Source organism: Dermacentor andersoni, chromosome 2 (assembly GCF_023375885.2).
Source record: "Dermacentor andersoni chromosome 2, qqDerAnde1_hic_scaffold, whole genome shotgun sequence".
NCBI lineage: Eukaryota > Metazoa > Arthropoda > Arachnida > Ixodida > Ixodidae > Dermacentor > Dermacentor andersoni.
The window spans coordinates 163,418,330-163,436,975 of record NC_092815.1 but is presented as its reverse complement, the minus strand read 5'-3'; the positions used below and the strand labels follow the sequence as shown (position 1 = coordinate 163,436,975).

The following is an 18,646-nucleotide window of genomic DNA, read 5'->3' as shown; positions in this document are numbered from 1 at the left end:
CAAAGTGGTTTTCCTGAAGGGCTTTCATGTGAAACACAACTAGCTATCTTCCTTAATGATCTCCACGTTACTCTTGATAACAACGTTCAAACCGATGCCATCTTTCTAGACTACTCTAAAGCTTTTGACACACTCATAACCGCTTGCTGATAAAATTATCTAAATTGAATTTCGATCCTCTTGTAGTACGATGGATAAAAGAATTCCTTACTAATCGTTCCCAGTTCGTCCTTGTCAATAACGTCTCCTCCGAACCCCTCCCTGTCACTTCAGGTGTCCCTCAAAGCTCAGTCTTAGGACCGCTTCTTTTCCTAATATACATTAACGATCTTCGCTGCATGTATCTTGTCCTATTCGTATGTTCGCTGACGACTGTGTGATTTATCGTACTGTGACTAACATCTCTGACCAAGGATCTCTCCAGAATGACCTTAATAACGTGCAGGACTGGTGCAACCGTTGGCAAATGGCCTTGAACCCTAACAAGTGCAAATTTATTTCAATTTCCCACCGTCGTAATCCTTATCTGTCTACTTACACAATTGCAAACGTCCCAGTATAATCCATTCTAGCCTATAAGTACTTAGGTGTAACCCTGTGCCACGACCTTTCCTGGAATGCGCATGCGACTAACGTAATCTCGACAGCGAACAAGTCCCTTGGGTTCATGAGGCGTCATCTTCGTCATGCTCCACAGCACGTCAAACTACTCGCATACAAATCATTTGTCAGAGCGCAACTGGAATATGCCGCCGCTATCTGGAACCCTCATCAAACATATATCAATGCACTCGAGTCAGTTCAGAATCGTGCCACTAGATTCATCCGTTCTTCATATTCATATAACATCAGCATTTCACACTTAAAGGCACAATCTAGCTTGGCACCTCTTGCTTTTCGTCGTCGCATCACCACGCTCTCTCTTCATCACAAATTTTTTTACAGCTCACTAAGCCGCCCGCCTTACGTCACGCCATCATCTTCACGCATGTCACAGCGCACCAGCCATCAACTCCAAGTTTCTCGTCCTCGAACACGAACTGTCAGTTTTCAATCATCATTTTTTTCTCGAGCTGCCAAAGACTGGAACGACCTACCCATTATTGTCGCGGCCATCAACCCCCCCCCCCTCCCATGTCATTCACAATTTCTAGAAACTGTTGAAACTTGTATTTCAATGTAACACCTGCCTTTTCTTGTGTTCACATGTTATCCACCCCTTATGTAATACCCCGAATGGGGTCTTTAAAGTAATGAAATGAAATGAAATGAACCATGCGTTCCATGAACTCTCCCACACAGAACGTGAGCGAGATCGGGCGCATGTTCTCGATCGTAAGAGGTTTGCCGGGTTTCGGTATAAACCATACCTCGGCCTCTTTCCATTATGCGGGCAACTTCGAGCTTCCCCAGGTTCTGTTGATGTGACCCAGGAGCCCACGTGCCGCCGCATCGCTATGTTGTTGAGCAGCTTGTATGTAATGGCGTCCGTTCTGGGTGCGCTCATCTTATTACTTTCGTCTGTGGCTGTTAATAACTAAGTGATGGTTAACGGTTCATCTAATGCTGCTGGATTTTCCGGTCCCCCGTGCACCTCCGGTTTTGGAAATCGCCCTCTCTCCGTCTTGAAGTAGATCGCCTTGAGGTCTTCAATGAACCTTTGGCCGTTGCCATCGTAAGCGTTCAGAACTGTGGTGAGGTTGCGGTTGGTTGCAGTCTTGCTACTCAACGGGTCGATCAGGTGTCTGAGCAGGCACCAGGTCTTGCGCGTCGACAGCTTTCCCTGCAGCCCGTCGCACGTACTCATCCACTTCTCACGGCACAGCTTGGTTCCGTATTGAGCGATCATTTTGTTGAGTATCGCAATGCGTTTGACGATCTTCTTGTTTCGCCATTAACGCTTACCTCTTCGCGTGAGCGACTGCCGCGCCACCCACATATGTGCTAGCTTGGCGTTGACGAAGGGCATCTGCATCGTTGTCACTACTTGAGTAAATCTGTTGAGCACGATCTTTTGTTCTCACGCCCATTCTGCGTACGTTTGATGAATGCCGTCCTCCGCGTTTTCTCCGGGGATCTCGTTTTCTTCACCCGTGTGGTTGCGCATTTGGTCCCCGTTGGTGCTCCGGGCTTTGCCGAGGGCTGCCCAGAACCTTTGTCCCTTGATCGTTATACTTATGACGCTGTGGTCGGAGCCGACGTCTACGTCTTCGTTCCGCCAGGCCACTTCTAGGGAGCCAACTATCCACGACAGGTCCGGTGTGGTGTCCCTGTTGACGCTGTTTCCCTTTCGGGTGACGACGCCTGGTTCAGTAAGGAGCGCCATTTTTTGGTCCTCCATTGCCTTTGATAGAGCCTGCCTCATTTAGATTGGTATTTGTAACCCCATGTAGTGTGAGGGGCGTTGAAGTCGCCTAGGACCAGAAGCGGCCTGTTCCCCGCTAACCTCTTCGCCTGGCTCACTGTTTCAAACTCGTACTGCCTTTGTGACGACCTGCAGTATGCATTCATCCCAAACAGGTTTCCGGCACTGCCAAACGTCCTTGTGGGAACCTCGGCCAGCGTATGTTCGCAGCCCTTTTCCACCGTGAGGTGCTGCGTGGCTGCTATGTTGGTGCGCACCAGTAACGCCGTTCAGCCTTCCGTCGGATCCGTGTAGGTCACGTTTCCCGGGAGTCTGGGTCTGCCGTGCGTCTCTTGGAACGCGATCATATCTGGTTTCGGGTCGAGTCCATCTATGTGAAGTTGTAACTCGGCCTCCTTGGTGCGGATGCCCCTGAAATTCCACTGGTATAGCATCGTTGTACCCCCCCCCCCCCCCCACCACGTGGATTTACTTTTTACTGTTCGGCGTCCGCGTCATCTTCCTTTGACGCTTCGATGCGACCGCGCCTGTACGCGATCGATTCCTTGACTTTATTGGCGCGTTCTTTCTTTGGCGCTCCGAACATGTTCTTCACGGTTATTGTTGCTGCCTTCGCCGCCAGTCGTTCATGCTTGACTGACAGGATCTTTAATTGACTTTCGAAGACCTCTAGCGTGGCATTCATATTACCGAGATTATCGTTTATTTAATTGATGGTTGCGAGTATCGCTGCCATTTCGCCCCCTTGTGGCGGTTACTGTTGTTGATGTGACGCCTGCGGTGCCGCTGCTGCCGTCTCGTAGTCAACGGAGGTTTCAGCGTCCATCGCTTCTTGAACATTCAGTGCTTGTAGCATGGGCTGCGCCTCTCCTCTCTGCTCTTCGCGGGGCCACGGGGGGTCCCTCCGCGGCACCTTGCGTTTCTCGTTGGCGTTCTCAGGCGCCGTGCTCGTTTTGGTTATTTTAGTCGCCGAGCTACCGCTAGCTAGCGCATCTATTTTACTCATGAGTGCTCTGATCTGCACGTTCTGTTCCTAAATCTGGGCGTTTTGTCTTTCGATTAGTCTTTTAAGTTCTGTACATTCGCCGCACTCTTGACGTGTTGCGGCGTTTAGGTTAGAGGAGGGAGGTGGGGTAGGGCTGAGGGGTAGGAACTCTCTGTCGTTCCCTAGAGCGACGGAAGACCTGTCGGTCCAGCCCACCTTTTTCTAGGCGAGTATCCCCCGTTGGTTAGACTCGTCCCGGGTTCTCGATCTGGTCCGGTACCTCGAACGGGATCCCCGGCGTCTTCCGCTCGAGCTTCGATTGCCACCTTTCCCCATCGTCTCGCAGCGGTGGCCGTCCTTGGAGCCAGCCAATGGCGTCTGGCCGGCCCTGTTCGGGCCGCCCCGGAAACGGGATCTCGATCGTCTGCGGCTTTGGTGGCCGCCCTTGCGGGCCGGCGTTCTCGAACGGCTGCGCGAAGAGGTGCTGTGTTCGGGTCTCCCTGCAGGGCCTCTTTCCTCTTGGTTGCTGTCGTCGTTGGCCCGGCGCCGCTCCCAGCGCCGGCGCCGCACCACGTACGGCGTCTTAAATTTTGTCTTACAGGCCTGGTCGGCATTGAGAGGCTTGCCGCCGCACAGGCCGCACATCGGCACGCACGCATGCTCTTTGTCCGGGTTGGCGATGCCGCACCCCCGGCAGATGTGATTGGGGGGATTGGGGCACACGTCCATTCGGTGTCCGACGTGGCCGCACTGGTAGCAGACGTCGATCTGCTTGCGGCACAGGGAGCATTCAACGAGCAAGTTCCCGTAACGCACGAAGTTGGGAACCTTGGGTCCCTCGAAGGCGTTCACCACGGACTTGGTCTTGCCAATCCGTTTCGCGTGCAACACCGTCGGGTTGTGCTTGTGTACCACTAGGTCTTCAATTTCTTGGGCGGTGTCCTCTAGCAGGATGTCCCGTATCACTCCTTTAACTGTTCCGTGAGGCGCCGATTCGTAAGCGCTCACCTCGTGGAACGTCCCTCGAATGTCGATGCGTTTCACCATGGCGTACTTGTCGGCGTGCTCCCTCTTCGAGGTACTCACGACGATTATGTTCTTCTCTTATGGTTTGGACAAATAATATCTTCTCTTGATGCGATTTCATCGACTTTGGCCGCCCCAGTAATGGCTCGGCTGATCGGGCCACATCGCTCACTTGAAGCCCGCCGCGTGGCCGCATTACAATCTTCACGTCTTCGCGCGGGAGGTCTGGCATTCTCGCGTCGTTGAGTAGCTTGCCCTTGTTTACTCGCTTCACCCTGTGGCGGAGGCCCTTGCCGGTGGTGCCATTGAGGTTGTCGCCACGTCTGTTGCTGACGTCAGCTGCGGCTTCGGCGCCATCTTGGCTTGCGTGGCTCCTTTGCTTCAACTTCTCGCCAGTGGTTTTCCATCCCTGGGCTCTCGTGAGCTGATCCGGTGAAACTTCTTCGCCAACGACCTCAATTCTCATAGCGGTTCACATATTGCGTCAGTATCCGCTTGCCAAATCAGCGATTGGTCGGTAATTGGCTACGGCTTCATGCGGCCTACCGCTTCCCTCGGCCTAAGCCGAGGCCGGTGGGTGTTCCTCGTGGGTCACAAAATCGGCTCTATTTACCGAAGAAATGGACCCCTACCTCGTAATTGGGTATCCTGGTAGTTCACGTAGGCTTATACATCCGATCAATTCACTTTCAAGAAGATCCAAGTTAAATGATCGGCGCAATCAGTGAAACTTCAGAGAGCTGACGTGGAACAGGTTCATTAAGCAATGCAATGGCTCATGCCTCCGAGAAGGAAGGAATGGAAATAAAGCGTCAGCTGCTTTCGGCATCATTCAAGACTAGCTATAGAATATTCTGGCATAATTTTTATCGACAATGCAGCCTTGCGAATTTATGAAATACAAACAGGCCTGGGGCCATATAACGTAAAACTATTCCAATATGTTTTTATTCGAATCTCCTGCCGTCAAATTTGCGTAACCACCAACGCAAGCATCGGGCGGTGACCCTCAGGGTTGTCTGAAGAGACCAATCAAATGCCCTCCTCATTTATAGGAGGTAACTTTTCTTTGCCTGAAAAACGAATAACATTGCCTGCACTAAGCGGCTTGTCTTATGTAATTGGCTGACAAGAGGCGAGGAGCATGCTCAAGTGGAGAGGGATTCGATGGGCCGAGCCACTGCACTAAAAATCGATAACAGCACGAATAGGGTGGTGCCGGCGTCTGCGATTGATCCGCTTTCCTTTATTAGGTTGAGGTGGCTGGTCGAAAATCGCGGTGGCATGCAACGAAAGGTTAAGAATGCCGCTAAAATGCATCCTCAGCAATGAAGTGTAGGCGGAGCGAGGTCACAAACGTGCCAAAGGTGCCCGAAAACGTTATTCGTCTACGCGAAAAGTTTTATTGCACGCAAATAAACCCATGCTCTCCGGGAGGTGCGAGTAGCCAGTGCTCGAGCGATCGGCGGCAGCCATCTTTTATTCCTTTCGGGATGGGGCAGGCTTTGGCTATTCAGAAAAAAATTCAGTTTTGTTCGGCCTATTAATGCATCTTTAACGCGTACACGTCACTTTGACGCGGTGAGTTTTTGCGGTTTTGTGACGTTGCGTGACAGGCAGGTGAAGTGGTTGCAGCTCAAAAACTTTTGGCCAATTGCCGAGGAGTATGGCGAAACGGCTTCGAATCAGAAACAGCTATTTTTCTTTTGTTTGGTCCAATCATGCATAACCAGCGCTTACGCGTCATATCAGATGGAGGCGCTATCGCGGTTTTCATGACATCGCGTGACAGAGATACGAAATGCGGGTGGTTAAAAAACGTTTCTGACCAATCGAGGAGAGCTGATTGCAGAATTGGAAAAGTTTGGAATAGTGTTACGTTATAGCGCCCCTGCCTTTTTTTGTATTTTTCAGGACACCTGATATTTCACTTGGTGTAAGGATTCCATCATATACATGCATTCTCTAGATTAGGTCTAATAAATGAAAAATAACAGTAATTTTACACAACCAGAGGCATTTTTCAGTTTGTATCTTAGGAAAGAGAGTTTGTGAAAGTTGAAGAACGAATATTATTAATCTGCATGTTCCATGACAATGTGGAAGCCAAAGTAACACCTAAGTAATTGTAGTTGTAAGTCTCACGCAGTGCTGAAGAATCTAGTCTAGAAGAAAACGTTAGTGTAGTTTTTTTACGAGATTAATGCGAAGCAATAGGATTTCTCAGCGGTATAAACATCTGTCATTCTTTACACCACTTCAAAATGTTGTTTAAATCTCTTTCGAAGAAAATCTGTTCATTCGGTTTCAGGCATTATGCAAGGTACCACTTTGACGCTCCCTTGGCGGGACCTGCAAGAACGGCTGAGCTATGTATACGTACAAGGCGTACGTACAATGAATAACTATAATTGTAATGATTAATATAATTAAGTTAAGCCCCCATAGTTCAAATAATGCTTAACACATCTACCGCGATGCGTTGTGCGATGTCAGGCAATGATAATGCGCAACTTTCTCCGAAATCATAAACATTGATGAACAAGACGCCTCAAGTAAAAACGTGTCCCTATGTGTTTGGTGGACTACGCAACCAAACAACAGTGGTGCACGCAAAGTAGCTCACCGCTATCGTGTTGGACTGAAAGCTGAAGAAATAACAAATTCACGGCCGACACTACCGCTAATTATGGTCAATCAAAGCACACAGCATACAAAGGTTCCCTTACATAGATTCCCACAGCATGTGGGATCCACCAATGTTACAGCGAAGTTGTACATCTCTACCCTCCAAGGAAATTTTCGTGTCGTAAGCAAAAAACTCTCCATACGTACGCCAATCCCGAAGGTAGTGCAATACCGGCCTGGCCCGCGGCGGAGGTGAAGCATGCGTTAACTCCCCATACGTGGGACAATCCCGAAGATAGTGCGATGCCGGTCCAAACAGCGGCGGAGGTGAAGCAGGCGTTAGGCCCTCCAAATACGTGAACCGATCCCGCAGATAGGGCAATGCCGGCCCTACCCGCGGCGGAAGTGAAGCAGGCTTAAGAACTCCCCATACGTGGTACGATCCCGAAGATAGGGCAATACCGGCCCGACCCGCGGCGGAGGTGAAGCAGGCGTTAAGCACTCCACATACGTGACGGATCCCGAAGATAGTGCAATACCGGGCCGACCCACGGTGGAGGTGAAGCAGGCGCTGGCACAGTGCTGTTAGTCGTGACCGCGTTTCGAAGGCGACCAAGTGCATTTGGGGCAAGAACTCCAGGTAGTCAAAACCAGTACACTACTATGGCGTGCCTCGCAATCGTATCTTGTTTTGGGCATGTTAAACTCTAGAATTAAAATAAATTGAGAGTCACTTAGTTTTTCTTATATGATAATATTGCGGAAGCATTATAACTCCTCTAAGTAATCACCCTAAATTAAGTTCTACCTAATCTTCTTTAATACACCTTAATTCAGCTTGCTGTAGTTTGTACGAACCATAATCCACCCTAATCCACTTTAGCCTAATCTACTACTAATTACATCACTTTAATTCACATTACATACCCGCAGATTCCACTAATTAACGTTCTTATACCATTTGCTGTCTTCTCTATTACGACGGACGTCATACAAGATGCTTATGACAAACTTTGATTTTTCGCACCACTCCTTACAGACAACGTCGACTTTTGCGCCTCACTGGGCATATAATGATTTCGTGTTAATAAATATACGCGTGTTGAGCCAGCCGTTCTGTCGGGACATTGCTTTAATGTTAAACGCATTGGCGTCGGCAGCCCAACTTGAGACGGGTTCTGCTGGAGGCTTTTTTTTTTATTGACATCCCCTGCGAAAGGGGGAAATGACAGTCGGCTAGCCTGCTTCAGGTAATTAGATTTTACTGGATCTTTGGAAGTCTAGCACTTAGCCTAATTTTGCTTGATTTCTTTCCTTTTCATTATGCTCAGATAAGGTACAGCTAGATATGCCTTTAGCAGGTCTATGTCTAGTAAAGCGTCTGCTCTCGCTGCAGCCTAGCGAAATAGTTGGCAAGTGCAGCGATCAAAGTTATAAACTTAGTTTTCTGTATCTGCCGTTGCAGCTGTGGAAAATGCCACATTTGCCTTTGCCACGGACGTGTGGAGCTAGCCCATTTCCCGTTGCTGCTTCTCCGGCCGTGTCGCACATTCTTTCTTGAATGTGCATATAAGACGTACTGTCGGCAAAAGTTACTTTCAGGCATTATGCCATCTGCGCAAGAACTATTATCCGGACAACTTCAGGCAGGGTCCATAAGGTGCTTTCGGTTGTCCTGCCTTTCGGCATTCTTTTGCGCAGCGCAACCTCACCGAGATGAAAGAATAATTTCCCATATCTCAGTGTTATTTCTACTTGCAGGAAACATGGTGACCGGCTTCCTGGCTGGTTTAGGTGAAACGATGCGTAAGCTTCTTGAGAGTTTTATCCTGCTCGTGTGCTTCGTCGCATTGCTTCAACGTTCGTTGATGAAAGGCAGAAAAAAAGTGTGTTTACAGGAATCAGCTGAAAACACGCAGCGCTTTCCTATCTACTGGTGTAAAAACAGGCCGACAATCTGGCTGGAAGTGTTCCACAACAAAAAGCGCATGCACGACTAGATTTATTGAACAGATGTTTAGGAATTAAGGTGTTTTATTGATTTATTTTACGATGTTTCATTTGTATTACGGTATTTGGATTCTACTTTGACGACATATAACTTTCAAGGTCATAAAATTTCGCACTACTCATTTCCACCTTCCGCGTTAAGCACACCTGTTGCTCCCAGGGCCCCTCTTGTGGCGACATCGCAACAGAGGGCGCGGTTCTTTCATGCTTTTGCTGCGCCCGACGGTCTGCATGCTTCAGTTGCACCATAGCACACATACGAAGAAAGAAAGACGGGCAGCCGGTCGGTTGCATAGGGGGTATGAGCGTAGCACCTTTACTGGCCGCATCATAGTGGAGATAACTCTCGCCGCTGCAGTGAAATGCAGAAATGCCGAGGCCATCTGCACTGCGCATTTTGCAAGCATTTTCTTTCATCCGTCTCGTCTCGCCTTTGTCTGTCTCTGTCTTGTGCACGAAATCTTTTAAAATGCACAATATAACTTGCCTCGAAACATCATGGCTGCAGCCATCACCTTGAAGCGGTGATGGCTGCGGCCATGATGTTTTCGACACAACAGGTGCGGCACGAGTTCTCTATCGGACTGCGAGATATGACTGTTGCGCATGCCACAATTCCATGTGTTAGCAAACGCATATTGCCGTGAAATGTAGTAAATCGCAGAGCTCGGGAGCACCATTACAAATGTTTTTGACTCGCTGTGGCAAACGTGAGCTTGGAAAAAATGCATGACATGCTGCGGCACTGCGCGAGTTATATTACTTGGCTTTTTCTATGGAGAGAACCTGAGGTCAGAAGCGCAACAGCGCGCGGCGAACCCTTCTCGCCCGCGAGAGGCATAGGGCATCGCGTAAGCGCTCTCACTTAATTTTGGTTTTTCTTGTAATCACGGCACATTAAGGCGCAACTAGAGGTAGCGGCAGCTTTCTCTACTCCCGAAGTATAGAGGAACTCTGCACATGTATTTAATTTGTGAATACTTTTTGTCACAGACAGTAGAAAATCCAGATACAGCGATCTTTTTCAGTAGCTTGCGCAAGCAAAGCGCTTCTTTGAATCGCCGCCGATGCACGCTAGAGGCTGTATTGTCCCCGTCTACTAGGTCTTCTTTTAGACCTTACAGAGCTTTTAAAACTTTTCGTGTAGCATATGGCGTCATTTTAGTCCTTGAGATGGAGTACACGAAGGGACGGGCATTACTCGCATGAGAAATTGAAATCCTCATGTCACGAATTAAAAAAATTGCTACACAATTTTTAGGGTAATCACTTCACGGAAGATATTGCAACTTATGAGTTTTAGCCGGCGAGTTCGCAAGGCATACCCGCTTGGAGAGAATATTTATGATCCAAAATATGTGCCGTCATACCAGCGGGAGAAGGCACTGTTGTTCCATTTACTTTATTAAAAAAGAAACGTCGTTCAATGCATTGAAGCACTAAGTGAAGTTAGGCGCCAATGAATTTAGCAGCCTACTTTGGTAATAACAGCTCGAAGGTGGTTTCATCATGAACGTTCGTTGTGAATACGCCTTCCGAATTCACCGCCTTAAATTTGTAAATTGCATTATCTGCGGTAATATAATTAAATCGAAAGGTAATTTTATAAGCTTCTATAATGAGGCGATTGTGCAATTCTATTTCTCATGCAAGTAATGTCCGCGTCTGTGAAAATTATCTATTACCTAAAAACGGAAATTCCCGCAGAACCCATCTCAAGATATCTGTCGACGGTAATGCGATTACCGTGCAAGCAATATCGCTAGATATCGCTACATTGCTGAACACACGTTTATTTAGCATTTGTAATGGTCATTCTTTGATTTGCACATTATACTCAGGTTGCGGCTCACGCTGCTGTGGCACTCGATGGCCAATGTCGGCCATGCGCAAGTCGACGATAGTGTGACGCAGGAATAATGACGTCGAACGAATGACGAATATGGTATAGCGATGAAGGCATGATGACAATGTGATGACGATTACGGCGTGGCGACGGCTTTATCATGACTGACGGTGAAGGCGGCACGGTGACGGCCACACGATAACGGCTTGGCCACTGCTGTGGGCTGGCGATGACGTGACGATGACTGAAGGAGAGTCGGAGGATGAATTCAGAATGACGACGTTGGAACGACCACGACAGCATCACAACGAATGTATCACAAGTGCATAATCACGGCTCTATGACGAGACGTTACAACGCTAAAGGACAACGACATGACGACAATGTTATGACGGCGATGGCGTGACGTCGTCTGTGTGACAATGATGGCATGACGAGAATCGGATGGGGAATCTATAGTGATGATAATGAAACTGTCAGAACGGCACTACGCCTACGATGTGAGAACGAATGCATGACGACGGCATGATCATGACTGCGTAACGACGACGCTACGATTCGAAAAGATGATCAAGCTGAATTGATGATGAGTAGGTGACGACGATGCAAAGACCACGACGGCCTCGCGATGGTGAGATGAGGATCATTGCATAAAAACTGTAATGAGCATGCAGGGGCGGATCCAGGGTAGCATCAATGGGGAGAGGGGGGGGGGGTCTCACTACAGTTGCCCAGCATAGAACGGGGGAACGCGCGGAGGGCGGGATGAAAGTTTTTCCTGAAAAAAAAAACACACACAAATACTCATTTTTTTAGTGCTGGCGCTTAACCCTGTGTCCAAAATGCACCTTGTTGTAAAGGCGCAAAAGAAGAAAAAAGAGATCGTGCGGCACTAGATATTGATTTGGAAAAAGTTCGAAGCTATTTTTGACCTTAACAAACTACGAACATAACTGCAGTCAACCACGATATTTTACGGGACACGAGATCTAAGGAAAAGCTTAGTATCTGGGCAGCTTAACAACGCAGCCTAGTATTCGCACTTACAGTCACTACCAGTACGTGTTGACAACATTGTGATATTCAATTTCATTGACTGCTTTTAGGGCAGCTCAGAAACAGAACGTTTTCTTAGGTCCCCTGGTCCTTTACCTATTGGGGTTGTCTGTACGTAGTGTGCATGTGCGACTGGTCAGTTACAGTGCTTGAATATGTAGGCTAACATATTTACCAACCAAATGTCAGCGCTATCGCTGTGATTTCTGGCGTTACTTTGCAGTAAGAGCTCAAAGAGCAATCATTTGCCATGCATCGGGAGGGAAATGTCACGCAGAAAGGAAAAAAAATACAAGTCAGTACACATTGTCGTGATAATTTTAGTGGAAAACGAGCGTCGGCGACTGAACCACAGCGATAAAAACTGCGCGCAGACAAAATTGCAGTGAGGTATACGACATAGTCGTACTACCACACAAACATTTATTTATTTATTTATTTATTTTTATTTATTTATTAGATACCTGCATCGCCCATGCGGCCATTACAGCAGGGGGGATTACATATTTAAGGAAGGAAGAAGTAATCACATACATAAAGCGTGATAAAAGGCATCATTGTTTTCAATATTAACAATGTCAGGCGAAAGAACATTCCATTCTCTGATAGACCGAACAAAAAAAGAATACCTAAAGACGTCACCCTTGAAAGGATACTCGCGGACTTTCAGCGCATGGCCGCGTCTCAACGACGTATAAGTAGGCGACTTAATATATCTTTCTCTCTCAATCCCTGTTTTTGAATAATAAACAGCGTGGAAAAATTTCAACCTCAGGTTTTTTCGCCGGTCTTTTAATGCCTGCCACGATAATTTAATTTTACTTTCTGTCATACTTAATTTTCTACTATAGTCATTAAAAACAAGCCTAGCTGCTCTATTCTGCACTCTTTCAAGCTGTTCTGTGAGATCAGCCGTGTACGGATCCCAACAAATACAACCGTAATCAAGTAAACTACGAACATAAGTGAAATACAATTGCTCTTTTAATTTATTCGGTATTTGACTGAAGTTACGGCGGAGGAAACCCAATGAACGTATTGCCTTATTTTTAATATGCGTAATGTGCCTGTTCCATCTTAAGTCAGACGTCATTAAAATTCCTAAATATTTGTATTCGTCAAGTTTCTTTAATGCCATATTACTCAAGGTATAAGTGCAGGGCTCAAATGCGCGCTTCCTTGAAAAGGTGACGTGAACACATTTTTCAACATTTAGTGACATTTCCCAGGTATTGCACCACGTTCCTATAAGGTCTAAATCAGTCTGTAATAATGAAATGTCATTTGCGTTATCTCTGACTCTATAAATGACACAGTCATCCGCAAACATTCTAAATGAAGACGTAAGATCACTTTCAATATCATTAATAAAGAGTAGAAATAAAAGGGGACCTAAAACTGATCCCTGAGGAACACCTGAGGTAACTGGAATTCGCTCAAGCAGCAAAGTACCTGTAGTCACGACTTCCAAATGATAGCTTATGACAGCGCAGAAAGAAGGCGTGTATTGAGCGCAAACAAACATTTCCGACAAGAAATTCATCTGCTTCTACCTAAACACACAAATGATTGGTGTAAATGATAAAAAAGATGCATAAGGTTTCCTTCGGATCCGCCACTGGGAACATGGCGTGCTGAGAAGAGCATGGCCAGAGTCTGGAATGATGATGGCGACATGATCACGACGCCATCACACCCACGAGCACATACCAAGCGACACATACCCAGCGGCACAATTTATTAGACAAATCGGTTCACTGGGTCGGTGTGGAAGGCGTAACGATGCCACCACGGCGACAATGAGCTGAGGAAGCTTTAATAGCGACAATAGATTGACGTAGAAGGCATCATGATCACGAACACATGCTGTCTGCAGCCAACTTGCTGCACTGAGTTGTTGTGGGACGGACGGACGGACGGACAGACAGGCAGACAGGCAGACAGGCAGACAGGCAGACAGATGCAGGCAGACAGATGCAGGCAGGCTGAAAATGTGTCTGGCAATAAGAACTATCAGTATAAAAATCGCGTACCGAGATAACGCTCGCTGGGCTGGCTTACCGAAATGTTTAGTTTTACGGGTGTGCTGCGTTTCAGCGTGTATTGTGACAACCCAGGCGCATTCTATCACGTTTCCGCAAGAAGATCGTGACATTTTTTTTTTTGTTGCTAAATATTGTGTAGTTTAAGCGAAAAGGGAGGTTGATTTTGTCCCTCGATTGTTCTCCATTGTCTTGTTTACGTAGACGCTTCCGAATGCTAAATAACGTTTTTGGTAAGAATGACGCGTTGAATCTTTGCCAGCGGAATTTTACTGATTTAGCAGCGTATTGTGTTTTGTTTTACTAATAGTGCCAACTGCACTTACTGTTTCAGCTTATAGAATGCATTACGAAGTTTCCAATCTTCAGCTGCGTGGTGCACAATGTTCGAGTTCACCCGTACTTCGATAAGACGTTCAAGGTCAAAGTAGGACCACCGCAGGCCTACTTCGCACCGGTGCGTACGAACAGATGGCTCAAGTGTTCGTCAGTGGAAGTATTGTGCGTGATTGCTACTTAAATACGAAATACCGCCGACGTAGGAAGGCGAATAGGCACGGCGTTGTGCCTACCTGCCTTTTTTGCCCCTTCCACTCTCGCTGTTTCAGGATGCACCACATTTGTGACGAGAAATTTATTGATAACCTCACCTCACCTCATTCACACCTGTGCTTTACGAATAGACGCTGAATGAGGAGACTGGTTGCTTAGTGGCTTTTATGTTGGGCTTCTAAGCACGAGGTCGCCGCATCAAATCCCAGCCACGGATGGCGCATTTCAATGAGGGCGAAATGCAAAAACGCCGGTGAACTTATTAAAGTAGCACGTTCAAGAACGCCAGGGGGTAAAAATTAATGCCTAGTCCCCAATTATGGGGTGCCTTATAACCAGATTGTTATTTTGGCACGTAAAACCTCATAATTTATTTTTTTAGGGGACTACTTACAAAATCTCGGCTCTTGTAGATCAATGATAACTGGCTCCTGAAGTTCAGAAAGTATTTCCTTGGATGGTTAGGGATGTGAAAACACACACATATCAAGGAACTTATATGTACCACGGCTGTGCTTCGGGACTAAATGCGAAAACGAATTCTACCATTCGTTCTTTTTTTCGTGCGTGTGTGTGCGTGTGCAGGTGTGCATGCGTCATTGTTGTCTTAGGCGTGTAGTGATACCAGGTGTAGCCAAAGCACGGGCCAAGTAATGGGTAGGGAGTTATGTGGGTCATTGGAGGGAGGGTGACGGTTATGGTGCGCTGTCCGACGCCAAAATTTGGTGCAAAGTCGAGGTGGCCGGTCGATACAGCACCTGGGCTGCTTGCGTAGTTTTAAATCTGCGATTAGAGCACCGTGTCTGGGGCGTGAGTCGTCTACAATTAAGGATCATTGCGCTGACTGTATTCGTATTGCGCCTGCTTCTGAAACTTCGATAGGGCCTGTGTTCTCTTTTGTTTTTCTTTATTGAAATAATTAACTTGGGTGCACTCAAATTATATACAGCATAGGGACAAATTTTCAGGCAGAAGCCCAAAAGCAACAACTGTGGGTGGTCCACGTATCAGAATTGGGCAAAGTAATTGGGCAAAGTAAAGTAAAATTGGGCAAAAGTAACTGACGGCACAATATAGTAAATGTGGTTAAAACGTGCACAGGCAAATGAATAAACTATAACGCCTATTTCGAGAAACTGATTACCATACCTAATAAGATAAATGGAAGCACTGTTTCAAAGAGGAAGTGACACTGCGTAATGGCCACATCTTCAAATGAGACTCCATATTTGCCATTGAATCTGCCGCCCCCATCATTTTAATATAGTCTTGCTCCAAAAATGGCAGCAAAGGTTCATCCCCGTAAGTTCGCCTAATCAGTCATTGCCATTAAGGTCGAAGTGTGCAGCTATGCTCAAAATTATGCTGAGTAATGCTGGTGTGGTCTGTTTGTCTTCTTCATTTCTAGGGTGATATGCTGGGCCAGTTTGGTGACTATGTGGAGGTTTACGCCACCGTATTGTCCAGTGCGGCCGGTATCTTGAGAACCAACCGCGGCTCATGGATGTCGCCCGTCGATACTGTCTTGACAGGTGGCAGCGTCAGCGGTGACCCTTTCGTGCATCCGCTATACAATGCCGATCGGGATTAGGTCACCGCGACAGCGGGAAGGAAGCCGCAACACCCCCGCTTAATTTGAGCAAATTATAACTCAATTTTTACTTTACGCAAAGCGTCTATCATGCGGGGCTTTTGAGTCCGCTCGATCACACAGTTTTCTTTCAGTAGGAACTTCTGGTGCAATGACGTCTAGTGTACCTGGTTTTCTGTGCTGCTCAATACGCGTACTGTGAGCCTATTTCGTTTTCATTTTTTTTCTCTTGCTCTTTTGAAGCTGTTTTCAAGTATACTAATAAAATATAATACTCGTAATATCACCTGCTCCTGGTATCAATTATAGTTTCATGCTTTCGATTGTGATTTGTCGCTAACGCTAGGTGAGCTTTGATTGCGACGTTAATGTGCTCTCTGAATGGCTGACCGGCTTTCACATGAAAAAAGAGAAGATATGTGGCTAGCTTATGCGGAGTTTTCAGTACGTCACAACACATGACCCTGACATATGTTTCTGAAAGCGGCCGCGTTTCTCCCCAAATCGTCGGTGCGCTTTTTTTGGGCGCAGGCCCGGGGTAGCCCGCTTCATCAGCTCCCGCCTACTTGGCGACGGGGCCAGACACCCAGCGTGAAGGGCAAACAAGCGAATCACTTCAAAGCGGTAGCATCCGTCGCCTTCCGTGGAAGCGGCAACGACTGTCAAGAGCTATCTCCTCGGCCTGACAAGATGTCAGTCACGGTGGACGAGGAACCCAGTCGACGACTTTCGTGGAAGCACTCAGGCAGAACGTGTTTAAGAGTGTCCTCACGACCAGAGCCGTCAAATGTGGCACTGCCGGACTATCCAACGTGAAAAGAAACATACCATGTCAGGGTAGCCTGATGTCGGAATAGTCCAGATGGAAAGCGAACCTGGAGCGAAGAGCCTAGGTAGTGCAGTCGATGGCTTTGATAACGTGGAGTGTTCTACATTTAGAACGTGATATCTCGAGCACTCGAAGTTCTGTAGCGGCATCGGACCTTGAACATCGTGCTGAGTCCTCTTTGCTTTCTTGGCGAGCTGACCGAGCTTGTCATTATCGGCATGCTCGTTCCCTTGGAGCTCACTCATATATCAAGGGGTGTGCATTCTGTACCACAGTACGGATAAGTTAATTTTATCACGAATACCACTTAATCGGGTGGTTCCTTCTGCAGGGCCGATAGCAAGGACTTTAGTGCTGCCATAAAGTCGCTACCGTGGTTTTCCCAGCGAGAACCAACACCGTCAGTTTGAAGACGTGCCACCCAAGGGCCTCGTTGGCCGTGGATTTCGCAGTTCTGCTCACTGCACTCCGTCGCATAAGCCATGAACGAGCTCGAAGATGATCAATATTAGAGCTTACTTACGAGATGCGCTTACGAGGCAGCATTTCTAAAGACAGTATTGTCTATTGGCGGTATTTTCTATAAACGTGAGCTCTTTCTCACGCAAACCAAGAATTTTTTCCGGATCATGTGCAGGTTTTGCAGTGGGTAGCGACACTGCTACCAGCTGCGAAGCTTCACCGCCTTTTATTTGGTTCGCACGTTGTTCGCGTGCTCGCTTCTGAAGGGATCTCCCCGTTAGCGATAGTCTTGTGCATTCGCGCCAGACCACGTCTTCTTTTCCGGCTTCTTTTTCTGGCTTTCCAAGATGAACCAGCAAATCTGACTTCGCACCATTTTGCAGCTGCTTCCTTTTATTGACTTTTTTTTCTTAATTTGGAAGTCCTGTAAGAAAGAATACAGATGAAATAGCTCATTTGTTGCTATATACTTTATTGCAACATTATCTTCAACAAAGTAATTGAAATGCTGCTATTTCTGTGATTCACTTTGAATAGTTAAACAATGAAAAATTTGGCCGGAAGAAAAAGTGAAAAGATTTGTTCAATAATTTATATTCCTATAGTAAGAAGGGGAATTTTAAAGACCTGCTCAAAGGTTAGACTTGCATTACAGGCAAGAAACTAACACAAAAAACATGCGTGACAGAATACAGAAATGCTTCGTAGAGTGGAAATACCCTTCGCGATACTTTTAATTTGCCCGTCCTTGAAAGAGAGCAAAAAAAGTCACCGACGATAGCGATACTCCCTAATGCGAATTTTGAGCGCAGCTGCTAAACTGTATTCAATTCGCGGTATAGTGCGGCAAAGAATTTGATTTTCAACGAGAGCGTCCTCTCTGCTCGAGCAGCTTGTATAGCAGCAACGGCAGACGAAGCATTTCCACCGGTTGCGTCGCTCATTATTCAGAAAGAAAGCATGAACGCGCGCCAGCAATTTGTTGCCATAGCGATCGCGGCATGCATGGTCGCCGCCGTTGAGCATGTCTAGTGCTGCACTCCGCTTTCGTCCTTACCTATTTGTCATACACTCCACATCCACTTTCCTCCTCATACTTTCGCTGCACGCTCCTCCTCCGCCTTCCTCCTCGCGCTGTATTAGCACTCGCCTATGTTATCTCGCGCAGCGCCCCGCGTTCGCTCCATCATCCTTCCCGGCGCTCGTCCACTCGGTTACGGCGGACGCAGAGGGACGCCGACGCTCAACGCGGGA

The 18,646-nt window shown here is 47.2% G+C and overlaps 1 protein-coding gene across 2 annotated transcripts in view; it reads left to right on the top strand.

The window, feature by feature from the left end:
* LOC126540908 (uncharacterized) overlaps nucleotides 1-16,365 on the top strand; it is a 314,198-nt gene extending 297,833 nt beyond the window's left edge. For both annotated transcript variants that reach the window (XM_055076072.2, XM_055076073.2), the window contains exons 7-8: nucleotides 14,293-14,415; nucleotides 15,919-16,365. In XM_055076072.2, the coding sequence (XP_054932047.1) occupies nucleotides 14,293-14,415; nucleotides 15,919-16,101 (306 nt within the window). In that variant the 3' untranslated portion in view covers nucleotides 16,102-16,365. The remainder of the gene's footprint in view (nucleotides 1-14,292; nucleotides 14,416-15,918) is intronic.
* Nucleotides 16,366-18,646: the final 2,281 nt, after the last annotated feature.